The sequence below is a fragment of the Camelus dromedarius genome, chromosome 16, assembly GCF_036321535.1.
Source record: "Camelus dromedarius isolate mCamDro1 chromosome 16, mCamDro1.pat, whole genome shotgun sequence".
NCBI classification, from domain to species: domain Eukaryota; kingdom Metazoa; phylum Chordata; class Mammalia; order Artiodactyla; family Camelidae; genus Camelus; species Camelus dromedarius.
In genome coordinates this window covers 36,979,788-37,006,385 of record NC_087451.1, presented here as the reverse complement: position 1 = coordinate 37,006,385, position 26,598 = coordinate 36,979,788, and the positions used below count along the sequence as shown (strand labels likewise).

The window sequence follows — 26,598 nt, the reverse complement described above, 5'->3', positions numbered from 1 at the left end:
CTACTAAGAGTTTTTTCCTTGTCCACATGAAAAACAGTTTAAGGGACAATTTTTACAGGAGTAAGACAATTCAGAGATTTCCCGCAGGGCCTCTGCGCGGGCCGTGACCGGGGAGCGCCCCTTACCACATCTGCAGCTGCCCCTCGGGGTCCATCCCCGTGGACGGCTCGTCCAGAAGCACCACCGACGGGTTTCCCAGGAGGCTCAGCGCGAAGCACAGCTGGAACAAGACGAACCGCGTCTGGCACCGACCTGGGGGTGCGCAGAGGAGCACCCAGCCCCGCCCCCTACCTTTCGCTTTACTCCCTCGGATAAAGCCTTCACGGGGAGCTTCAGCTGCTCCTGCAGCTTGAGCGCATCCACCAACCTGAAGGAGACAGAGTGTTTCAGGCTTCTGGATAGCAAGGAAAGTTGATGGGAGAAGGGCCAGGCGGGACAAGCGTGGGGACCAGAGCTCAGAAATGCGGTTCTGAAAATGACACCCAGTCATCTCACACTGGCTGATCCCCCCCCAAAAAATAGCCTTTCTTTTAAAAAGAAAATGTAGGCACATTTCAGGATATCCAGATAGCTGCCCTATGGTAAATAGTTTATACTTAAGTATTAGTATTGTTGATAAATTCTACCAATGGTAAGTTTTTTCTTTCCATATTTAATATGAGGGAAAAAATAACACTTTGAAATCTGGGAAACCAGTTTTCAGTTGGAAATCTACCCAGTGTGGCCTCGGTCTGCATTCAGAGCCCCCGCCCTGAGCTTCCATGAAGGCCGGCCCTCCCAGCCGTCTCCCCATCCCCTCAGGAGAGAACAGGTGTGTCTCCCCCGTGTACCGTGTGACGGCGGCCAGGGCGTCCGCCTTCCTCAGCCCTTTCACGGCGGCGAACACCTCCAGGTGCTCCTGCACCGTCAGGCTGGGCCACAGCGCGTTCTCCTGGGGACAGTAGCCCAGGAACCCCAAGGCGTCCCCTCCACTGGTCCCTTTCAGTAGCACCTGCAGAGGAAAGTCCCCTCTCAGAGCCTGTGCTCTGGCTTTGTTTTCACTTCCTGCATCTTTCTCCTTACACACCTACAAAAGCTAGAGCATCTCTAGGTCCTGACTGAATTTAATCATCTGTAATCGTTTTGCATTGGAGGAAGGTTGTCAGAGAAGGAAAACATGAAAACGGTATGCACAACCTAATCTAAGCTGAAAAGTCAAATGTCTCACAAATGTGATGTGTGACCATCACGGCCAGCAATTTATACCCATCACTGTCAGAAAGAAGTATATTGATTTAATTACTCGCATTGAATTTCACTCATCGGTCAAACGTGTTCTGAGAACCGCCTGTGTGACAAATGCCGTGCTGCCTGCTTTGGATACAGTGAGAAATGGAATAGCCAGCATGCTGTTAAGGTGGAGTTTTCATTCCACGGAGCGTACCAGGCAATAAACAAATAGAGAAATGAGTACACAGAATACAGAGAGATCATAACAAAAATGGAAATATTTGGAGGCTGCGTTGCAGAATAACAGGGAAGTGAATTAGAGACAGCCTGTCTGCTGAGCGGCCATTTCAGCAGCAGAGCAAGAGGGCACCTGCCATGGAAAAGCCCAGAGGAAAGGAATTTGGGGCAAAAAAACCTGAGACAAGCCCGGGGGAGGGACGAAGAGCCATGGTTCTCAGACACAAGGCAGAGGGAGGCGGGCCTGGAGCAGAGTGAGGAAGGGGAGGAGGGCAGATCAGGGGGACTTGGAAGTCAGTTCCTGCAGCCGCCTGAGTTCTCGATGGGGAGATTTCCTTCCAATCACAGGGAGTGAGAGGTTGTTGAAAGGATTTAAGCAGGAGAAAGACTTGGTTTATAGAGCGCACACCAGCTGATCTGATTAAAGCTGATTTCATGACACCCAAGTCGCTGGCTTTATAATTTAGATCTCACCTTTTAGAACATTTCATTCCGATACCCCATTGCACAGCTACCTCCTTTTTGCCCATGCTTGATGAGACGTGAAATCCTGAGTTAGGGTCCTGGCGGGGACTGCGTTGGAGGGCAGGCCCAGCTGAAGCAGCAGCCCCCTTCACGAGGCCCCGCTTTCCCCCCGGCTTCAGAGGGACCGTGAACATCTGTCTTCCCCCCTCTCTCTAGTGGGATATTTGTCAGTCACGTTCCTGGGGTCTTCTCCCTTTGGAGCTCGACCACCAACCCTCTTCCACGGTCGTTCCACAGACCTCTGCGCTAGAGTCTGCTCTCCGCCATCGCTGGACACGTTTTCCAGAGGTCTTACGGTTTCCTATCTTCGGCCATAGAATTTGGGGGAAAACGCTTTCTCTATATTTTATGTTTTCTCCCTCTTTGATAAGAGAACTCTTTTTCAGTTTGTCTGGTCACCTTATACAATTTAAATTGCATGTACAATTCAAGTTGAGCCACTCCTTGAAAACACTCCCAAGGAAGAATATGTTTGTATAAAAATATATGTGCCAGTAGCCAAACACTTTGTGAAGGACAAAGAATATAATTGCTTAATAAGGTTTTTTTTTTTAACTTTAAAATTCAAGATTAAAGCATGATGTGCTGGGCAGACAATGCTCATTGAAGGTGTAAATCCATGCATTTATGGTATATAAATAGACTCTGTGTGAAACCTGATATTGAGTTCTGATCTCATACTGGACATTCCCTCTAAATGCCTATGAAGGCATGAAAATTATCTCCTTTTAGTGATTACTTTTTTGCCTGCTTTAATGTGTTCATTTGTGAATGTATTATTCTGCCACGTTAATCACTAATGACCGAATGGCATTTTGCTGTGTAAAAAGTTTGGACATCTGGCAAATGTATTTTGCGTACCACTATATAATATATTTTGCACATAATTCACCTACCTGTCCAGCAGTTGGCTTTGTGTCTCCAGTTATCACCTTAATGGATGTACTTTTACCAGCTCCGTTGTGTCCCAATAATCCTAAAACCTCACCTGAAAAAAAAATAGTTACATTTAATATTAATTAATTTTAATAGTAAAATTGAGAATAAAGCCTAGTCTGAAGTCTTGCTATGTGACAAGCGTTATGCTATGTGCTTTGTATACAGAATCTCATGTAATTGTCACAACCCCCCTGAGAGGTTGTTATCATGATCCTTTCTTACGTACTGGGGGACAGAAGCTTCTAAGGATGAGGTTAGTTGCCTAAAGTCACACTGATGGGAAGTGGAAAAGCCACTCCTGGAAGCCAGATGCGTCAGACTGTTTCCTGTGGTCCTAAGCCCCGTGTGATAATGACACAAAGCGAGGCCACCTCACCTTGCCGGTCAAGCCTTCAGAATGTGCTGGCACATCCCCAGTTAGTTCTCGTGTGAAAAGTAATGAACATCAGGAAATCAATCGTGTTCATTAAATAGAAATGTCATGGTTTCAGTGGTTCATTTTAATGCAACGCTGATGGCTTCCATGTAGATGCGACTAGGTCCCTATCTGGGGTGGGTGGGGTGAGTTAATTAATTTAACTGAGAAATGAAACATGTAAAAGGAGCTGTCATGGTCACCCTGCCGATGGGCCTGTGTGCGAACCAAGAGGTGGTGCCCAGAAGATGCTCATCAGGACCCATGAAGCTCTGGGAGGGCCCTGAGCCACTGTGTCTAACCTTTCCTAACACAGAAAGAGATGTTTCTTGTGGCTGTCTTCTTCTTCCTCTTGACAAAGCAGTGTTTCCTCTTCCCTGCATACTCCTTGCGTAGACAGCTGGCGATAATGACAGGTTTCTGTAAAAGACAGTTACATCATGTCATCAGACCTTAATTCTCTCCAATAACTTTGAGAATGCTCTGTCCTCCCACGAGGCTGCCCCCTCACTGCACACACCGGGCATCAAAGAAGACCTCTACTGGGCGACGTGTTTATTGGCCACTCCCATCCAAGCACTTCTTGCTGGAGAGAAGAGACCGTCGTTTTCCTCTCCTATAAAGGCAGTTACTCAGGAGCACACTGTTTTGTGCGGCTGGCCCGTCTCTCAGAACAGGAGCAAAGAGACTGGGAGAAGCACCAGATCATCCTCCGCGTGCTGTGGACCAGACTTTGCCCTGAACTTTGAACAGTGCACTTTCTCCAAGAGCAGTGGTCACTTTGTTCAGTTTCTAAAATTCACAAGTCTTTTCTTGGCTTTTGCAATTTCAATGGCACCTCACTTTTTTTTCTTCCTTCCTTCTATTTATTTTAACAGACCAAGAGAACTAACATGACTTTTTGTCTGCTCCTTTTGTTGTCAAAAGGGCGGCTACCTATTAAAATAAAGTAGTGATCCTCATTTGTATGGATTAGAGAAACTCAGAAACGTTTGAGAATTAGACTTGTGGACCGGCCACTTTAACTGACCAACGTTGGTGTTAACTGAGGCAGTAGCTTCCTTGTGTGTTTTACCTCATCCGAGTCTGTGGAGTTCAGAGCAACTGCTGTTCTCACTCTTTCCAGCTGCACATCCTCATCTTCCCCTTCTGGCTCTTCTGGATTTGGACACGCATCGCAGCTTCTTGGTGAAATTCTAGAGTCAAAGCCATCCATTGGTCATTGACTTTGCATTTTTGTCTTTGTGTCAAGAATAACTGCATCCTTTAAATCTCACACTTGAGTAGATTGAGTGATTAAAAACCATCATTGCAGCGAACCCTCCTCCCTTCCCAACATCCTTCTTCGGTAAATGGTTTTGCTTTATTTAGTGACCATCACTTATGTATCTTTTGTTCAACTTACCTACAGAGACATTATTTTTTTTTCAAAATCAATGGGTAACTTAGTAGCTATTATCTGACCAAGAGTCTTTATTTCATAGCTTAGTGAAGTAATTTGGGGGGGGGCACCCTAGCTTTAACCCCAACATGTTGGCATTATTATATTTTTGTGGGGAGAATGGGCCCAGAATATTTGAAATCAAGATGGTCTCAGAAACACAAGTTAGACACTTGCGCTCCTATTAAGCCTGGCCATTTATTTGAAATATGGGTCACACTCACTCTCTCTTCCATTCTGTCTGGTCCCTGATACCTATAACATAACTCGTTCTACCTTCTCTTCCCTTGGCCTTATCCCCCATAAGGACCTTAGAAGACTTCTTAATGGTCTTCTTTCATCTTGGAGGTCATGCAACTATCTGTAATAGTTAAAACTGATGTGCTATGGGACATGCAGAAGTAAGATGCTTATGGTTTCATCCTTGCATGGTGCAAAAAAAGAAAAAAGAGTCTCCGCTTTTAAGTCCCATTAAAAACTGAAAGTCTATGATCTCCCAGTTGGGTTTCTCACCACCACAGGACAGAAGCACAGTCACTGCCGGCTTTGGCCTTTTCATCATGCTATTCTTCCCTCCTGGATTAGCAACGCCTCTTCGACTGTCAGTGTGTTCACGCTGACTGCTCTTTAAACTGAGCTGGCTGCATGTACCTCTCCCTGGTGCTGCACTGTGCACGGTGTCAGACACAGCCCTTAACAGTCAGTGCTTCAGGTCTGTTTCCTCCACTATCTGTAATCTTCTTTGATTTAGGTACCTAGATCTCTGCTATTAATATCAACATATGGTTCCTACCCCAGCCTATCCTAAAGCACATGGTACCTCTCTGTTAATGGATTAGTTTATGTGTGAAAAAATATTTTAAAATATCGATCACTGGGATAAAAACAGAATCTAATCTGATTTCTCCCAACCTAAAGAAGGGATCCTTTCTCATTGATCTCTTTCCAAACTTCCATTCCAGACATCGAAGAATAAAAAGAAAGATGATAAAATGAAGGAAAGGCTAGGAACAAAGAGAGAGACACATAGTTAGAAACACTAAAAGAAAACTGTCTAAGGTCAAAAGTGAAGTAGGAATAATTGGACGTCTACAATGATATATTTGGCAAAATCATTACAAATTTCCAATAATCTACTTGTCAAATTATGAAGCTATCAAATTCATTGTCAAATCCTGTTTACAGAAACATTGGAAGCAAATATAATCATGTGATACATACTTTATGCCATTCCCCACAATAGTTACACACTGTTCTTAAAATTGGGAAGCGTATTATCTGATCAACTGACCTTTACAAAAACATTTTCCATATTTTATAAATATCCCCACGGGCTATAGAGAGCTATGCATTCACCTTAATAAAAAGCTTCACAGTGTGTACAGGAATTAAAATGGTTGAGTATAGTGAAAAGACACAATTTTTGTTAAAGAAGAGTGTGTTCTTACAATTAGGAACACCAAGAATGCCTCTATACTTCCTGGTTCTTCATCAGAGATATAAAATGTGAAAAGCTGCAAAAGGAAAGACAGTGGTTCAACAGGCAGTTATCTTGTTTCATGAATTTTATCCACATGAATGTGAACGGGTCCACAGAATGGCCCTACCAACAGGTCCCCTGATTTCACCACGAGTATCAGACAAGGGTCTATTCCAAGCTGCACAGCGAGGGGGTATCGTCTTTCCTCCCGAGGTCTACGAGACCCTGTGCTTTTATTTATTTAAATAAATTTAATGACACATTAATTAATTTATTATATTTTAAATTAATACATTTCTTGTAAATTTTTATTTATTTATTTACATGAAGCAATCGATTTTAGCCATTATTCATCCCCTGTGGGAGCGCTGTGAGGATCTGTGCTAGCCTCCCCACGTAGTAAGAGGGAGACAGGGTTCGCCCTTGTCGCCCAGGGCTTCAGACATCTTCCTGTGCCCATTATTACTTTCATAGGATCCCTTCTTCCTTTCTCCCTTCCCGTGGATGCCTCTGCACCCATGCATTGTACCCTCCTTCCTTTTGTAGAAATATAGGTATCAGTCAGCTGGGAAGAAAAGGGCTTTTCTTCATACTGAGCGCTTCTCTGGAATCCTGGAAGCCCGAAGATTAGGGGCATTTCATCGGCCTTTTTCTAAAGCTGAGCGAGCCCAGGGGGTGGCAAGGCCCAGAATGAGTGTAAGGGCTGCTCTGCTTCTCACCACCCACGGCCCCGCCTCCCTACACCTAAACCCCAAAGCCACGTTTTCTATTTCGGCTGAGCTGAGCACAGATTCCTATCGGGGAGAAATTCAACAAGCATCCACGAAGCAGAAGTCTTCATAAGCCACGTGCCTTCAACCTGCTGTAGAGCCCCAGGCCTAAGCAAAGCTTTCACCACTGGTCGCGGGTTCCAGAGCACGGGGACAGATGGTGGCGCTACTTACGTGGAAAGATAAGAACTCACAGCCAATTAATGTGGCGGGCGGTATTAAAAAGGTGACGGCATACAGAACACCGTGCCCAGAGTTATCCAGCAGAAATCCAATCACAGCCAAGATGGTGACCTAGAGAAAATGCAGGCATGCATGTTAACCCCTCTGAATTTCCATTTATGTTCAGCGGAGATGATCACCTTGGAGATATTTCCAGTTTCAACTCCAGCCTCAAAAACCAAGTGGAAATTAGCATATCTTCACTGACATTTTCCCTTAGTGACTGAGCCAAATTCCTATGGCCTGGAGTAGACATCACTGGATAGAATAACCTAGGGATCTGATACAGAGAATATTCTAATTATAGAAGGGGAAAAACTTGGCATATATATTTTTTTGACATAGAATTCAGAATATTAGATAAGCAATAATCATAGTGAAAAATTGAAAATGATATATAATAGGAATAAAGCGACAACAGCCAGCAATGAAGGAGGATTTTTGTTAACCATACCAACGGAGAAATAGAAGCATTTAACAACCCGGAGTAGTTTAAGTAGAAGTACTGAAATACAAAATTCAGGACTAAGAGAAAGTTCTAGGTGTACCTGAAGCTCTCAGACTTTTAAGCCACTGAAATGACTTCCTAAAAGTTGCACTTGTAATTTCTCTGTATTACAAGCCGTAATCTTTGTTGCTTGCAGAATATTCTTCCTAGAAGTGTGCCTCTGAGCATATTTCTTTTCTTTACCATAAGCTTCATGGCTCCCCACATCCAGTAGAATAACTTGTTGAGCACATTGCTGAAGGCCAGCATGGTGTCAAACATCCTTTATTTTTTACCATAAGCAGACCTTGTTTTCCATCCATGTCCATGCCAGATTATCATTAGTTCCTAAAAATAAGCCTGGATTTTTTCCCCTCTTCATTTCTGTTCATCCATTATCTCCATTCATCCATTATTTCCTATTTGCATCATCATCTTTCTTCTCTGGCTTTTGAAATCTTACTCTTTTGCAGGTTTCACTTCCTAAAGGAAATCTCTTTTTTCATTTTCATAAATGAATCTCTCCCTTCTCTGCCTTTCATACACTGCTTTATCACTCAATTTTATAACAGACTTTTTAAAGATGGAGGATACCCCAACAATCTTTTCTGTATCACTCTGTTTTAATAAGTAATCTGTTTACCTTCTGGGCTCTGCCTTTCAAGGTTGAAACATTTATATTTTCCTCCATTGTCAGTCATAGTTTGTGACACATGGAAGCCACCAAATGTTTGTTGAATTAATAATTTACTTTTTGGCATTTTGAAGTGACAGGAAGTTATAACAGATTATAATCATAAATTATACATATTTCCCTTCTAATTTAGATAAAATCAGCATTGCTTTGTGGAAACAATTCTCAGTAGTTTGGAGAAGTAGTTTCTAGCTTCACTTTGCTAGTAACAGGATTTGTAATCTTGTATAACTCTGTAGAGGTCTTTGAGTTTATTTCCTTTTCGAAAGAAAGAAAGAAAAAAAAAGAAAGAAAGAGAAAGAAAGAAAGAAAGAAAGACAGAAAGAAAGACAGAAAGAAAGAAAGAAAGAAAGAAAGAAAGAAAGAAAGAAAGAAAGAAAGAAAGAAAGAAAGAAAGAAGAAGAAAGAAAGAAAGAAAGAAAGAAAGAAAGAAAGAAAGAAAGAAAGAAAGAAAGAAAGAGAGAAAGAAAGGAAGGAAGGGAGAGAGAAAGGAAGGGAGAGAGAGAGAAAGGAAGAAAGGAAGAAAGAAAGGAAGGAAGGAAGAAAAGGAGGGAGGGAAGGAAGGAAGAAAGAAAGAAAGAGACAGAAAGAAAGAGAGAAAGAGAGAAAGAAAGACAGAAAGAAAGATAGATATAGATGGTTTCCATGTGTCCTTCTAATAAATATTTTATGATTCTGGAAACACTGGGCTACATTTAAAGAACTGCAAGGGTAAGAATAGGAGGAGAAAAAGATGCAGATTTTCAAAAGTGTCCATGTATAAGTCTAACTTAAAATATTTTAGACTGTAATATTAATTTATCATTTTGTCAAGGGCAAATTTTACAGTATTAGCTCAGAATTGTATATTCAATATATAAAATAAATGTTCCCAAGAAACAAACTTACAATGTAGAAGCAAAAGGACCAAATGCCACTATTTTTTCTCCCCTTGCGAAAAGTGAACGAAATCACATACATCAAAAAGGTAAGTGACATGGCGTAACCAATAGCACACGGGATCTGAAACCAACAGGAATGTTAGGTTTAGTTAAAGACAAAGCAATCTAGGGCAACATTTAGGATCTAAAACACATCACAACACAGGGTTCTACATTTATTACAAGGTGAATATCAATGGAAACTATTTGCATCTTCAGATTTTCCAAGTAAATCACCCCATGAGATTTGTTTTGTGAATACTGTCACTTACTTGTATGATCCGATCTACCGTTTTAAATATAGAGTCTTGGATGTTTAAACCATGGTCCATTAAGTACATAAACAGGAAGATGAGGCAGTACACTGGGACATCCACCAGCGCCTGCCCAAACCAGTACGCGGAAGGGAAGAGCCCCGACGTCCGCAGCTGGGACCGAACCTTGTTCTGAGGAGGAGACAGCGAAGACACAAAGGGGTATTTCAATGTGAGGTTTAAGGATGTGGATTACATAAGGAAATATTCAAATAAATTCTGTATATGTAATAATTCTGTATCATGGCTACGAATGTTACCCGGACTAAGGATTAGGAATAGTTCGAAACATAAATGGTCAGTTTGCTGCTTTAATTAACAACGACATTCATCACACACCTGTAGAGATAAAGACCTCAGAATAATCAAGGGATTAACACTGCAGTAAACAGAACAGTGATTAATGACTTATGAGGCCTAGGGAGTGGGGTGGGATGCCTGATCTAAGCAGCTGACTTCCCATCAGAATGATTCTGCTTTGGCCCAATATGAAGCGCTCTCTCTCTCTCTCTTTTCCTCTCTATTACAGACTATATATACATGTTATAGAATATATATATCTATAGTATATATCATAAAAATATAATATATTAAATATACTTTATAAATTATTTTTGTTAAAATTTATAAATTATGAATATATATAATTGCTTTATCCTTTCAATCTAAGTAAATGATGCCTTCGTTTTACCATACCACATATCCAAATATTTAATACCCACCCAAATATTTATGTATATGTACGTAAGCACAAATACACTTAAAAATATAAATGCGTTTTGTATTTCTTGTCATTCTCTGAGTAAACATACTAAATTACGTTCAAAACTACTTAATCAGTCATGCGGTTTTGGGCCCAAATTATACATTAAATCATTCTGATCACTTTGAATATATAGATATGTTCTTTAAAACATATTTAAATTCATCTGTTGATGGGCTCTGATTAACCAAATGATGCTCCTGCCTGAGATGTAATCTGACCTAGGGATTCAAATCAGCATCTCCCAGCACAGGCCCATTCAGGTAGTAAAACTGATAAGGATTTGGTGATTGACTGGACATGTATGTGGGTGAAGCTATGAATGAAAGACTGAAGAAAGGTTTTAGGTTCCCACCAGGACAACCGAGGGCACAGTGCCCCATTTGTGGGGTCAGAAAATATTCAAGGGGGAGCATGTGTAAGAATACTGTAAATTCAGTTCAGGAGGCATGGCATGCGAGAGTCTTGCAGAGGAAATGCAGAGAAAGCAATTTGGATCAGCCTGGGAGGTGAAATTAGAAATCAGAGACCTGGGCTAGAGTCAAATCCGTGAGTGACCAGTAGGGAGAGGGGATTTAAAGCCCAAAGCTTTGACAAGCTTGCCTAGGAGAGAGTGACATCTAACACGAAAAGAGAGCTGAGGGTTGAGAGGCGACTTGGAGGAATAAGAAACCTCAAAGGAGACGGAGAGAGTTGCTGAAGTGTTGGGAGAATCGTGGTGAAATTGTGGCATCACACAGGCCAAAGAAAGAAAGTATTCATGTTTCCTATGGGAGAAGTTTTTAAGTCTGGATTATGCTAACACTAGCATCGCTGACAGTTACATCGGGAAGGCAAACGGAAATTACCGAGATTCCTGGAGGCTCCACACTACAAATAAAACATTACATGGACAGTGCTCTCTTCCCACGGGCAAGAGAATTACTTCGGAGAAGGAGGAAGTGAAACAAATGAAGATGGTGCTGAATAAACAGAGATGCTTGCGCAAGGTTTCACAGATTTGGGGTAATAAAGCTACAAAAATGGAGCCATGAAAGGCTATCCTATTGAAATTTGTGGGTAAGGCTAATGTGAGTTGGCCTGGGCTGATCAGTCTTAGAAATTTACCGCCCTATGAGTACCACTGTCTCACTGCAGAACGGCTGAGTCAGAATTTTCATTCTAACAAGGTTCTCTGATAATTTATAGACACGTTAAAGATTCATTTGGATGAATAAAAGAGTGCCCGTGAATGAAAATTTATAAATAAGACTGTCAGTTAAATGTTGGAATTTTTCTTTTATCTCTCCAAATTCTCAGGTTTTAAAAATGTCACTTCCTTTTCTTTCAACAATCTCTTTTTACTTAACTTCCTCGAAATGTAATTGTCAAACAAAAAAAAGTACCCATATGAAGTAGACAGTTGCATGAGGATTGACGCACGCAGGTATTCCTGTGCCACAATCATAATTAAGGTGCAGAACATTTCCAGCACCCCCTAAAATTTCCTGTGCTGTTTTGCAGTCAATAGCATTTATCCTTGGTTATAAGAGACCGCAGGTCTGCTTTCTGTTCCTATGGATTACTTTTACTTTTCTGAGAATTTCCTATAAATGAAATCACTTGGTATTTACTCTTTTGTGTCTGTCTTCATTCCCTCAGTGTAATGGTTATGAGTCTCTTTCATGCTAATGTGTTTATTAGTTATTCTCCATTTTGTATTGCTGAGTAATATTCCATTGTATGGCTATTCCAGAATTCATCAATTCACAGCTTAATGGACACTTGAGTTCTTAGAACATTAATGCACAATTCCGTATGGGGAAAGATGTTTTCTTTTCTCTTGGGTAAATATTTAGGAGAGGAATTGCTAGGTCATACAATAAATGTGTTTTTAACTTTATAAGAAAGAGCCAAATTGTTTTGCAAAGTGATTGTGCAATTTACACTCCCACCAGCAATGCATGAGGGTTCCAGTTTCCCTACATCCTCACAAACTCTTCACATTGTCAGTCATTTTAACATTATTCATTTTACTTGCTATATAGACATAGCTCACTGGGGTCATTTTCCTGATGTACGCATAGTATTAGCCAACTTTTCACAAGAGGATTTTCCTTCTGTACATCTCCAGTGAAGTATCTGCTCAAATATTTTGCCCACCTTCAATTGGGCTATCTCCTGCTACTGAGGTGTAAGAGTTCCTTACATTCTTGAAACAGATCTTTTGTTAGACATGCGTGTATTGTGAATATTTTTCTTCCAACTTCGTTTTCCTTTTTCAAAGTGATTTTGACTATCCTGGATTCTTTGCATAGCCACATGAATTTTAGATTCAATCTCTGTAATTTACTTATTTACCTATACATTTCCATTTCCATTTGTGAAACTTCCTTTTATTTGTATGATTTAGGATTCATGGCTGGATTGGCTGCTCAGTGAAGGACACGTAGAGCCTCATGAGAAATCCTGTAATTACATTACCTTCAACTATTAATCACACAAAGCAGTGGCAGTTTCAGTCACCCCCTGTTACCTTGTAATCATCAATGCTGCTCATGGCGATGTAAGGGGCACAGCAGGACGACAAGGTCAACCAGAACGGGGCGTAGCCCAGGAACTCCAGCGGATTATTCTGTTCCTCCTGAAAATGCAAAGAATACAATGAACTGAGTGAACAAATTCAAAATACATTTTCTGGAGTACATCTTAAAAAACATTAAAAGGATTATATATAACCCTGCCTTGGACCCCTTTTGAGTGTCCCAAATGTATCCACCCAGTTTTAAAGCTTGACTTTTGGCTTTATACCCACGTTTGTAGAAAAGGAAAGTGATTCAAAGAAGGTAAATGAATTGCTAATACCATACAGCTGAAAAGTAGTAAGATTAACATTTTTCATTTTCTTACTTTGTGATTCTAAAAATTTATTCCGATGCTAAATAATACATAATGAGAATTCACAGCTGAAACATTCCATTTCCTAACTGATCTTTAATTATTTTGAATGTGACAGCTTGACTTGAGAATCGTATTGGCTGTTTTACAGGCACAGTGGCAAGTTATCCTTTTAGGTACATCACGAGACTAGATAAATGCTGGCTGAGGACTCAACAGTCGAGATGAAATGCTAGGAGGGGGAGTGAAATCTCCAAGGGAAACGTGTGCCCTTAGTTAACACAACGTTTGTATCTTGGCTACCTTTAAGGAAAGAAGATTCACAAACTGTCTTGAAAGCAGTCCTTGTGTTACTCTGATGATTCACCTTGCTGTTTGATTAGGAACATTACTGAAAAAAAGTCATAACCAGAGCCCGGTCCTCTTCAGCCTGCACGTCAGAGAAACGCGTCCTAACCATGGAAGCGTATTGTCAGAATCTCTCCAGAACACCCTGCGTGCTGGGTGGGTTCGGTACCCAGTGGCAAATCCATTGAGTTTGGGCAGGAGAGAAGCAAGGTCTGAAATTACAGAAAGCTGTTCCTTGAGCAACGGGTAGGTGAGGTTAAGCAGAATATAAAATGAGTTGCTTGGAGATGCTATAGTTAAGATTTGAGCCCATAAGCACAAGGTCAACTGAGCTGGTTGGTACTATCAGACTCAGCCTGGCTAAACAGGATGGTTTTAAAGATGGAAGCCCACGGCAATTTGCTCAAATATTGCTCAATTATCCTCCCTCAGAAATCAGAAAATTGAAAAGGTCTTCACAGTCCTATAGGAGGCTAATTAAAAGTCCTAGCATATATTCCAAAATTAATTGCTACTTGATGGGTGACTAAAATTTTTGCTTTAACAATTAAGCTTCCTACACACCTTTACTAAAAGACATTTAAATTTCCTTAGCACACATGTGAGGTAGGTAAATTGTGAGAAGGTAAGTCAGTATCTTGCTGGAACAGATGGACGCATGGTCTATTTCATATACGCATGGCTAAGTGGTTGTTAGCCACGTATATGATCGGAAAACCCTATAGCTGAGTGGGATACAGATAATTTGCTGCCCTCTGACATGTGTTTATGTATCTATCAAGTTATTTAGTGCTCATCGTGTTCCAGTTACTATCTTAGGTATCGAGTATTGCTATATTAAAGATACATGGTCCCTGTGCTCAAAGAACTCTCTAAGAGGGAGCAATATATTTAGGAAATATTCAAAAAAGGAATAATTACAAACTCTGATAGGTGTTCTGGTTTCCAAACTCAAAGGACTGCATACATTCCAATCACCTGAGCCTTTTTTTTTTAGAAATAAGATTTTTTTTTGCCCCACATATGAAAAAGCTGGCTTGGGAGGTGCAGGCCCTAGGAATTAGTATTTTTGACAAAGAACTGGCGTAATTCTAATGTAACCAGCCTGCAATTCTAGCCCGAACTTTGCCCTAGTTTTTTCCTTTTGTAACATTTATAAAAGTAATAATAAAGCTTCTGTTCCTTCGTCCCCCCTCCCTTCCTCCCCCTTGTTCTCTCTTTTGTTCTGTCCTTTCTTTCGTCATTTTTGTGCTGGTCACAATCTTGCACGATTTCACTTTCATTGCCTTATATTTTCTCTTTGAAAAAAATTTTGTGAGTTCTATTTTGCATTAAAAAAAAGCGAAGCTCGGAAAAGTGTATTGATGTTTCCAAAGCTGTAGAGTTAGCATGACTCCAAATGTTAATTTATTATGGAGCAGTTTACTCAATAAGAATGTCAGCGCTTAAAAGAGTAATCTGGGAGATCCCTGATGGACGAGAGTCCGTAAGATTATATACTTACCCCCCAAAATGTACTTCTGTCAGTTTGGATGTGTGCTGACAGTTTAACCATTCCAAGTAGTCCGTTACTAACAATATCCATGAGAACTGGGAAGCAATTCAGTCTTTTGGTATTGCATGCTAATGAAAAGCTGTAATTCTAAAACATAAAAAGCAAGGGTATAAATTCTCAAAGATCTTCATTTTTTTTCCCCTAAAGAGGTCAAAAGCCAATATTTTAATTTAAAAAAAAATCACATTTTAAAAATGGTGTCAAGTAATCAAAACAAAAACCAAATGCTGTGTTAAGTCAGCCAAAACAACGTTTACAGGCTGTATCTGATTTTCAAGACGCCAGATGTCTGGTTTAAGGCTAGAATAAAACATTATTACTGTTTAAGAAGAAACAAAATTGTCAGAATATACGTATTATAAAATCCTTGAGAGCAAATTTAAATTATTTGGACTTCCAGATGCACTTGGCAGTTGAGTATCGTGTAGTATTTATTTTGCTAATGTACATAGTTTGTGTTGGTAGACGATGATTGATACATGAATTGCATCATGTTAATGACTACAACTGACTAAGAAATAAATGGGAGCAGTATTTGCTTTTCACTTCATTTCCTAAATTGGAGACCTGAGCATACTGATACTGGCTTTTCACGCCTTTGGGAAAAACGATTAGATAGAGACCAGCGTACCTTTTCATTCCCAGACACTATGACAGCTCCATTATAAGATGGGTCATCGAGGCCATTTCTAGTTCCAAGCATATCTACTTCCAAAGCTATGTTCTGATTCTCCACAGAGTGTATAAAGTCATCAATGCTTGCTCCTAAATTGTAGTGCAACATATCAGTGATCACAAAACTGAGAAAATCAATGTCAAGTTGTGCACTGAGATGATAATGTCATTATATGATACTTACTATGGACTGTCAGGATATTTTCACACATGATAATGTACTTGCTACTGTGAAGTAAAAACCTATTCACTTTTCATGGCATTCACTTTCTAACATGTTTATTTGCTTATGATTACTGCTAATGTGAAAAAAAGCACCATATGGCATCTGGAATAGATTTTTTTTCCTCCAGAGTCTTGCAATGAGTGGTCACAACCAATAAGGTTTTAATGACACAGATAAACTCTACTAATTAACCACCAAATTTACTAAATCTCATTTAACTTGCTAGATTATTGATTTTTGAAATGTTTCTTGACACAGGAAGACAATTTGTTGAATGGCAGTATGAGAGCTCTGAAGAACTCCCCAGAAAATCAACCATAACTTACAACAATTACTAAAAAAACCAATGTGTTGAAATCTCTTGATTGTCTTACGGTTATACAGAAAATGAAAAAAATGTATATATTTAAGAAAATCTACTAAATCTGGGTAAGAATAATGAGAAACTGTGGCCTTTGAGCCAAAAATCTATATGTTCACTCATCCCCCCCCCACACACACACACCTTAATTAGCAAGAGAGAAGCTTCACTCTGAGTGGATGTAGCCAAGAACTCAGGGATCCTCCCTCCTCAGGCCCAGTCTGGGGCTACAGTATCTTCCTGGGAGGAACTGGAGTGAGATTGTTGAGCTCCCCCTAAGTTTGGCCTCATGTGCCTTGGACAGAGCTTCCACCTTACGAGGAGGGGATGGATAGAGAACTCCAGTCATCTCTGCCAGGAACTGAGCTTCTGCAACAGGGAGCTGGGCGGGGGTTGGGGTGGGCGGTGATGAGAAAGGCTGGCAGCTAGCCCCTCCCAGGAAGGTAACTGGATATCCATTGAACCTACACCCTACCTCACCCCATACACAAAAACTTAACTCAAAATGGATCACAGACCTAAATGTAAGAACTAAAAGTAAAAAGGTTTTCCAAAAAAACATAACAGTAAACCTCTGCGATCTTGGGTTAAGCAACACCTACTTAAACATGACACCAAAAGCACAAGCAAAGAAAAAGATAAGTTGGACTTCATAAAAATTAAGACACCTTGCACAGCAAAAAAGAAATGTGATGATGAATATATGTATGTTCATGTATAACTGAAAAATTGTGCTCCACATTGGAAGTTGACACAACATTGTAAACTGACTATAACTCAATAAAAAAATGGTTAAAAAAAAAGACATTTTGCTTCAAAGGACACCAATGAGAAGTGAAAAGACAATCTACAGGACGAGATAAAATAGTTGTAAAGCAGTGACGGGTGACTGATTATTCAAGGTGGTTGTGGTCTGCAAAGTCACCACAAACACAGAATTAGTGAGTACTGAACCGTTGCTCCTAAAGGAAACACAGGGTTAGGTTCCTGTGAGCCTCTGGCCACAACACTTCCTTTGACGAATCATTGCATCACCTTATTTTATGTATATTTCTGTATATATATTGTTGACTCATTACCATTCATCTCACAGCCAACAACACTGTAACTCATGCCTGAACAAAGCTTACCTAACACACATACTTTCTCTGTAGGGCACACCACAGCCTTCTTGACTTAAGAAACACTGAATAGCCCTTCAGCATTACACTTGGGGCCCATTTTAAACAGCAGAATTACCAACAGAAAGCACAAAAATGTGAGAAATGTGGCACTCGAAATTAGTTTACAGTCTGACAGCTGAAGCAAGAAGGCAGAGTAGTACCTCATTCTACCTCAGCTGAAAATGTGAGTGTCAGAGGACAGAATCTTCACTTCTCTGAGCCTGTTTGTGAGTGACCACAAAAGTATCTTGAGTATCAGTTTTGGGAGGTGCAGATAAATTTTAGTGAGTAGACAAATGTGCAAGTACATAGTCTGTGAACAATGAAGACCTATTGTATGATAAGAGACTTTTATCTAGACTATTAGAATTCAATTTTCAAAAGACACATAAAAGACATATAACTCATTTTTCAAACAGGTGAAAAAAAAAAGACATTTCTCCAAAGCAGATAGATATACAGAGGGTCAGTAAGCACATAAAAAGATGCTCAGTATCATTAGCCATTAGCAAAATGTGATTCAAACCACAAAATACTACTTGACACACACTAGGATGGGTATGCTAAAAAAGACAGAAAATAATAGATGTTGACAAAGACGTGTAGAAATAGGAACCTTCACAGGTTGCTAGTGTACATGTAAATTGGTGCAATCACTTAAAAACTGTTTGGCAGCTCCTCAAAAGGTTAAACATAGTCACCATGGGACTCAACAATTCTCCCCCTAGGTTTATACGCACCTCCCCAAATAAGAAAAAATATTTACACAAAAACCTGTACATGAATGTTTATAGCAACATTACTCATAACAGTTAATTATTGGAAGAAACCAAAATACCCATCCTTTCATGGATAATAAATAAAATGTGGCCTACCCATATGATAAAATACTAGTCAACAATTCAAAAAAGGAAATTGATACATGCGACAGCATAGACGAAACTTGAAAGCACTATGCTAAGTGAAAAGTCAGCCACAAAAGAGCATATACTGTATGATTCTACTTATATGAAATGCCCGGAGTAGCAAATCTACAGAAGCAGAGAGTGAATGTGCGATTGCTCAAAGCTGGGGGGGGGGGGCACCGTGACTACTAATGGGTATGAGATTTCTTTTTGAGATGGTAATGCTCTAAAATGAACTCTACCAAGGGTTACACCATTCTCTGAGTACACTGAAAACCACTGACCTGTACAGTCTAAGTGAATAAATTGTGTGGCATATGAATTACACCTCAAGCTGTTAAAAATGTTTTTTGGTAAAACGCTTTCGTTTTGCAGACGGCCACCAGGTAATTTTATTTCTCCTTGGCAAATATTTCCCTAGTTCCTGCTCTGTTTTGGGCCTGGATTCATCACCCTCAAGCTTCATAAACTGTTTTTTAACACATGCTGAGGATGTCGAAGGCTCGTTTTGCTCTCTCGTGTTTATGTTTTCTGAGTAACACTCTGAACACCGAACGCATTTGGAAATGGGGTATTCACCACATTATTACCTGTTTTATTGATGATTAATAACTGAGTGAGAGGATCACGTGGTGGTTGTCCAGGAGCAAGGAAGTATAAATGAGGAGAAAGTTCCCAAGTGTAACTGCTCTGATATATTTTCACGAAGATATACTCCAAAAGAAGAGGACAAAATCCAACTCCGAGAATCAACAGCCTACAGAGAAGAAGATTGCCAATGTGAACGCACAGTCCTTTCCTAACCTTCTGAAAGTGTCTGAGCAGATTTTAATGTAGTGAGACCTAGAAATGATGAAAATTAAATATGTAGCTCTCTGACTCGTTTCTTGAGTGTTTTGTCCTTTTCCTGTCTCTACATTAGAGATGATAAAATGTAGATGCAGCCATTGTTTATTTATCCTGCTGCTCTCTGGCCATTGGGTAGCCCACACAATTTCATGGGACATGTGTCCTTTAACGCTTGGTCCAGATTCTGTCTCTCTCCTGGGATTCCAGTGTGACGCTCTCTCTTTCTGCTGGTTAATTCGTCAACACATTATATTCAATTTTCTGTACATCCACGCCTCTTCATAGAGTCCCTATTTCTGTTAGTGAGTGACTGCAGGGTTTCCTCAGTTTCCAGGCTCAAAATGTCCATTATTCTTTGCTCTTTATTCTTCTATAGTCTCCATTTGAAATAAGTTGAAATTTTTCATTACATCTTCAAAATCTTTCTCCATTTCTAATTTTACTCTGATTGGAATTCTTGTAAGTGACTGGCCTCTCTCTAGACTCTGTTATATGGTGTTGCCAGATTAATATTAAAGATTTTTCTTAAATCATGCTAGTCTCCTTGTCAAAGATTCTCAATGAATTCTCATTATTTATTTATCTATCAAGTATTTATTGATACTCTATTATGTGCCAAGCCTCCTATCTCTTTGATGCTTAATGAGCATTTTCATAGACAAGGCACTGATTGACAAAGTGCTGTGGACACCAGGGTGCTAATGAGGGGTGACATGATTCTTAAGAACAGGGATAATGCCCGTTATGCACACAGGAGGCACGGGAAGCAAGCTACCATCACTGAAGAGGGTTGGAAAGAAGTTATGACATCTAGGTAAGAGCAAATAGGATACAATGGGAGAGTCAGGACATCCAGGGACGAGTCAGCAGAATAACTGTGTAGCATCTAAAATAGGGCATTAGGATACGGATTCTGGGAAAAAAGATCCACATCCCCATGTTTCTGTCACCGACCACAGTGGAAACTTTGAAAGAGAAGGAATATTACAGAAAAACATATGTTACTTCAACTTTCCCCCTAAAACTGCCCTGAAACATTATTAATTCTAACCTGCTGGTCAGCTAACAGATTACTAGTAGGACTAGTGACTAGAATGGGTATTATGCTTTGCCCAGTTTTACAGATGCAGAAATTTATTTTATTTTGTTTGTTTTCTCTTATTTTTACAGCTTAGTATTTTTTAATGCACTGACTGAAAAAAAAAAAAAGTATGGCCCTCTGATACTCACAGTGATAAAAGAGCTTTTCTTTCATGCTTTAACTTTAGCAAGCGAACCCTTGCAATTGCGCAGATTTGCTGCCCCCAGAGAGCCATGCCTCCTATGGTCTTTTTTGTCTCGTTAACTGAAGAGAGAAATTGTTCCATCTCAACAAGCTTTTCTGTGTCTCCAGCTCCTTCTGCTTGTGCTTCTCTGAAATTGGCAATATCTGCAAAACACACACATGCACACACACACTCACACAAACAATTCATAAAACCCCACTTCAGATATACTTAATGGAGCTTTCTGTAAGAGTTTGTTTTACCAAGAAGATTAGTGTCTTCTGCATAACTGAAGGCATTATGTGGTATTACTGGCTGCTGCCGTGAACTAGAAAAGCACATGAAAGATTCATTTCTTGGTCAAAAAGAGTAGAAAGGAGATCTTACATAATTTAGATACAGACAGTACATTAAAAAGGTTAAGTAAATATGCAAGATCATTATACTGCTTAGGTGTGACCTGGGAACTTGAAGGAAACAATTGAAAGGAAACAATTATCTTAGGTGTTTGCCTAGAGAAACAAGCGACAAATTGATATGCTACAAACTGGGGGCTAACTATAAATTTTTATGTCCCCCTCCCTTGTAATTTATAGAAAATAAAATTCAATAAGGCCATAGAATAGTTGAACAACACTATCATCCAACTTCACCAAATTGACATCTATACAACTATCCACATGACAACTGAAGTTCTATAAATATACATTTTATATGTATATAGATCTGTAAACACACACACACACGCATTTGTATGTATATATGTACAAATTTTTTTAAATGGACAAGAAATACTCACCAAAATAGACCAAATTCTGATTCAACAACAAGTCTCAATGAATTTAAAAGTTTAAAATCATAGGTTATGTTTTATGACCACACCAAAAATTTTAATGTCAATAATAATAATAATTTTGTAGGAAATCTACAAATATTTCTACATTGAACAACCAATGAGAATAATGTCTCATCAAATAGGGTATATCATTAAAGATGTAAAAATTATTTTAAATAACCAAATATAAATTATGGAGTTGAGATGTACAATAACTGAAAAAAAAATCACTGAAAAATAAAATCTCAACAGATTTCATTGAGTGCAAGAAAAAAAACCAATGAACATGACAAAAAATAAGTTGAGATTTTAAAGTCTAAGGAATAGAAAGAAAAAAGAACAAAGGAGAATGAAGTCTCAGAGAAATGTGAGACACTATCAAGCAAACTAACACGTATGACCACATATAATAATGGAAGTTCAAGAAGGAGGGTACAGACAGAAAAGGTCACACAGTTTTAGCTGAAGAAATAATAACTAAAAACTTCCCCAAATCGATGGAAAACACCAATCTACACATACAAGAAGCTCAACAAACTCCAAGCAGAACAAACAAAAGGAGATCGACACCTGAAGACTTCACAGTCAAACTGTCAAAAGCCAAAGACAAAAGAAGAATCACAAAAGCAGCAAGAGAAAAACAACTCATCAGACACAAGAGACCCTCAGTAGGATCTAAAGCTGACTCCTCATCAGAAACCACGGAGGCCAGCAGGCAGTGAGATGACATATCCGAAACGCTTGAAGAGAGAGATTTAAAATGTTTCGTCTGAAATTGCTCTTGGAATACAGGGTAAGACGAGGGCAGTGAGCCTTGGATAGGAGGAGATGGGCCATCTTTAATAATAAGGCAATATTGGAAGAAAGGTAACAAATGTCACAAGGCTGGGTTTTGACTTTATAGATGGTTGTCTAAGCATGGTCTCAATCATGGGACCCCACCTGTTGTAATCACATCTTTGGATCAGTGTCTTATTGAAATATATATTCCAACAAGATACTGTGAATGCCTTTACATGATAGTTTTCATGCATTTTATTTACCTGATTCGTCAATAGTTGATTGTCCTTCTAGTTGCAGGAACACCTCATTCAAGGTTGTCATGGAAACACCATAATTCTCAATTCCCAGGTCAGGACATCTATCAAGATCCTCGTAAAGTTCTAAAGAACACATACACAATAACAAATCAAACGACAAAATCGTAAGTAAACTGAAAATAACTTTTCACACTAAAAAGTGCAAATATGGTATTTCAAAATGTCAGATATTTTAAAAGCTAACATTTCATAATAAGTAGTCTTATTCTTCAAATTCTATATATTATTTATTAATTTTATATATTGTGTTACAGCCCATACATTAACTTTCATTCAAAGTTAATTTATAGTCATTTATGTTTCTATTAAATTTAATAGTCATTTATAATTTATAGTCATTTATGTTTCTATTAAATTTCATTTGTTTTTTTTGACTTGTTTTTAAAATTTAATTAATAATGGAACTTCAAATATTTTCATCCCTAAGCCTAATTAATTAAAGCATCTTTTCCAGAGAACAGATACAAATGGGAGCCAGTTGTGTTTTAACTAACAAAAGAGAAAGAACTAATTTTTTGAGAATTGGTTGGATTGTGCAGAACTTTCTTCAGGTCAGAAAATATCTGTCAAAGAAAGCCCATAGGAGATAAATACTTTAAAAAAAAATTTCACCTTTTGACTAAGGAAGAAAAAAAAAATCACAAGATCTCATAGAGAATGAGGAATTGACTCAGGGAATTTTCTTGGAATAATCGTAAACTGACAGTTAATACTCCCTCCAGCAATTCCACATCCATTCACTCTTTAGTTCATTCCGCAAAAATACATTTGTATCTTAAAACAATGTTGTCAAAACAATGAGCAATGTCTGTGCCTGCATGGATTTGAATTACAATGGTTAATTAAATGAAGTTTAAATAAAAACCTAATTTTAAATCCTAGTGTGATTATAGAAGCCCTGAGGCTACACCTGCAGCTTCTCTTTGGGGAAAAGGGTAAGTCAAAAGTCCTGCCTTGATTAGAATACCATGTACAGAAAAGTCAAAAGAAAGTAATATTCAAACTGCTAATGCATATTATATGTTATTCTTCATTTTACCGAAAATTTTACAAATCTCCTCTAAATTATAACTACTATTAAAATGCATTAATTAGGGTTCAATTAGCACTTTGCCTGGTGGTTCGAAGGAACACTTGGGGTGTCACCATAAAGTGTATATTTGAATAGCTTTGGGGGTAATTTATGCGGCTTTATTAACCATGCACATGGTAAGGTTAATTGTTTTAACCAGTCAGTGTAGGTCCTCAGCGTGCCCCATTACCAGGGAGCAAATTCTCTGAATGACAAACACAATTAGTGGACTTATTTTTAAATTAAGATCTTCATTTTGAGATCATGCAGTTGTAAAAAAAAATAATACAAGGAGATTGGTACATTTTACTCAGTTTTCCCAGTGGCAATATCTTTAAAAAGCCACAGAGAAGTACCACAACCTCTGTATTGTCATTACAATCAAGATACAGAACATCTCCATCCCCACAAAGATCATGCTGCCCATTTATACAGTCACACCTGTATCTCTTCTGTTCCCATCTTCTCCTAACCCATGGCAACCACTCATCCGTTCTCCATTTCTATAATTTTGTTATTTCAAGAGTGTTATTGTAAGTTGAGTCATACGGGAGGCAACCTTCTGGGCTTGGCTCTTTCCACTGAGCACAGTTCTCTGAACATTCAGCCAGGCTGTTGTATACACCAGCCAGTAGCTTGTTCCCTTCTACTGTTGGGGGGTACTGCCTGTCATGGATATACCACAGTTTATTTAACCATTCACTTGTTAAACTGGGTGGTTTCTTTGTCTATTCCAAAGAAAGCTGAAATAAACATGTACAGGTTTCTGTGTGCACATGTTCTCATATCTCTAGGCTAAGTGCTCAGAAGTGCAATTACTCAGTTGTATGGGTAATTGCAGGTTCAGTGTTTTAAAGAAACTGCAAAATCTTCTCCAGAGTAATCGTGCCATTTTACACTCCCACTAGTAATGTACGAGCGATCCATTTTCCTCACATCCTTGCCAGCACTGAAGATGACTACTATTAAAAACATTTTTAATTCATTTTGATATGTAGGTAGTGATATCTCACAGTGGGTTTAATTTGCATTTCCCTAATGACACGTGATGTGGGACATCATTTCATGTGATGGTTGGCCAGCTGTGTACCTTCTTCAGTGAAATGTCTCTTCCTATCTTTTGTCCATTTTCCAGTTGGATTATTTGTTTTTCACAGTTGAGTTTTCAGAATTTTTTTATACTTTTGAAATACTAGTCCTTTGTGAGACACACAGTTTGCAACTCCTTTCTGCCAGCCTGTAGCTCTTTTTTTTTTTTTAATCTTCTTAACAGGCTCTTTCACAAAGCTAAATGTTTTCAATTCCAATGAAGGACAATTTATAGTTTTTTTCCTTTTATGGATTGTGATTTTGGCATCAAGTCTAAGAACTCTTTGCCTAGTTCTAGATCTTGAAGATTTTCTCCTCTTTATTTTCAATTTTTTCGACAGTTTTACATTCTATCTTTAAGTGCATGACTATACTGAGGTAATTCCTGTGCAAAGTGTGAGGCTGAAGTTCATTTCTACACCAGTGGAGCTGCTTTCTCCAGCACGGTTTATTGAAAGGACTATCTTTCATCCATTGGATTGCTTTTCCACCTTTGTCAAGAATCAGTTGGGCCTTTTGCGTGGGTCTATTTCTAGAGCCTCTGTTTTGTACGGCGTGTCTATCACTCCGCCAGCCGCGCACATCTTGACGATTACAGGTTACATAAGGCCACAGCTCACTCCCCCGGCTCACCGCCGAGTGAGCCGAGGAAAACCACCGCTGCCTGCTTCTCCCTGGGGAGCAAAAGAGGGGATAGAGGCGTCTAGAATTTCTGATGGGGCTGATTGCTGGGAACTTCTCCCGAACAAAGCCCTTCTGTGAAGGCTGGGAGAGGTACCTGCTTTACTGAATATGCTGACATCAGCACGGGGGGCCAAGAGAAGTGAAAAATCAGGTGAAGATGTCCCAATGAAACAAACTAAATCTCTGGAAACCAACTCTCATGAAATGGAGCTGTATTGCTTTTCCTGACAGAGAATTCAAAATAGCTGTCGTCATGTACACTTTTACGTATTGGCCTGAAAAACCCAAAGTTATCACAAAAGTCTTGTCAAGAGAAGAAAGAGTCATATCATGGGGATGTTTATTATAATGGTTAAGCCAAAGGTTTCCAGCCATTTGCATTCCTGAAGAGTTATGAATCCTAGACTGCTCTGCTACCCACACCACAAAGGGAATGCAGGACTGAAAAAGCTCCCTGAAATGCTCAGACATTAAAATGCAACTACTACGTTATAGTCTTTCTCACTATCGATAAAATAATCCAATTAGTGTACTATTCTTTGCATCCTGTTTCAAATACCTGAATACACTGTCAGCTCTCAATAAATGTTAGTTATAATAATTATTAGCACTATTATTAATATTATTTATGCATTACACAGCATTTCATGGCGTTCATATACATTACCTGGAAATTTACTTGTTCTTTCTAAGGGCAGTGTATAGACAAGCTTTCCTTCACTTTCTGCTGATAATTTGGCTTCAGGGATGTGCTGTTTCACAAGTGATGTTATTTTTTCCTGAGCACACATTGCATTCAACTGCAAACTGGTGTTCCAAAAAAAAAAAAAAAAAGTTATTTGCCATCGTTGCCACTAGCATGGAAAAAAAATGACTCTACAGGACAAAGAAAAATCAATTAAAACCTAATGCAAGAAATAGGCCATCTAACCATCAAATAAGAGGATGAAAAAAAGCAGATCTTAAAAAAGTGATGGGGGAAAGCAAAGAATGAACTAGTCAGAATTTTGGGTCAGGTCATTCAGGGATAGTCCCTAGAGAAGACTGATCATTGACTCAGGTCCTTAAAGGAGAGAATAGCTACAGAGCAGAAATACCAGGGACACAGAGCAGCAAAGATCAAGACCATCCAAGGGGGAAAATGTTGAAGATGTTTCAAAGAGAGTGTAAGTTGGCTC

At 39.2% G+C, this 26,598-nt stretch overlaps 1 protein-coding gene across 8 annotated transcripts in view; it reads right to left on the bottom strand.

Moving 5' to 3' along the window:
- The window catches only part of LOC105085702 (ABC-type organic anion transporter ABCA8), a 68,618-nt gene that overhangs the window by 5,144 nt on the left and 36,876 nt on the right, over nucleotides 1–26,598 (bottom strand). For all 8 annotated transcript variants that reach the window (XM_064495620.1, XM_031468957.2, XM_064495617.1 and 5 more), the window contains 18 exons: nucleotides 26,088–26,227; nucleotides 22,519–22,638; nucleotides 20,606–20,804; nucleotides 19,117–19,283; nucleotides 15,828–15,961; nucleotides 15,146–15,283; nucleotides 12,932–13,039; nucleotides 9,612–9,785; nucleotides 9,308–9,421; nucleotides 7,191–7,310; nucleotides 6,215–6,280; nucleotides 5,679–5,770; nucleotides 4,401–4,521; nucleotides 3,628–3,745; nucleotides 2,868–2,959; nucleotides 831–991; nucleotides 292–367; nucleotides 126–220 (listed from right to left, as the gene is read on the bottom strand). In XM_064495620.1, the coding sequence (XP_064351690.1) occupies nucleotides 126–220; nucleotides 292–367; nucleotides 831–991; nucleotides 2,868–2,959; nucleotides 3,628–3,745; nucleotides 4,401–4,521; nucleotides 5,679–5,770; nucleotides 6,215–6,280; nucleotides 7,191–7,310; nucleotides 9,308–9,421; nucleotides 9,612–9,785; nucleotides 12,932–13,039; nucleotides 15,146–15,283; nucleotides 15,828–15,961; nucleotides 19,117–19,283; nucleotides 20,606–20,804; nucleotides 22,519–22,638; nucleotides 26,088–26,227 (2,235 nt within the window). The remainder of the gene's footprint in view (nucleotides 1–125; nucleotides 221–291; nucleotides 368–830; nucleotides 992–2,867; nucleotides 2,960–3,627; nucleotides 3,746–4,400; nucleotides 4,522–5,678; nucleotides 5,771–6,214; nucleotides 6,281–7,190; nucleotides 7,311–9,307; nucleotides 9,422–9,611; nucleotides 9,786–12,931; nucleotides 13,040–15,145; nucleotides 15,284–15,827; nucleotides 15,962–19,116; nucleotides 19,284–20,605; nucleotides 20,805–22,518; nucleotides 22,639–26,087; nucleotides 26,228–26,598) is intronic.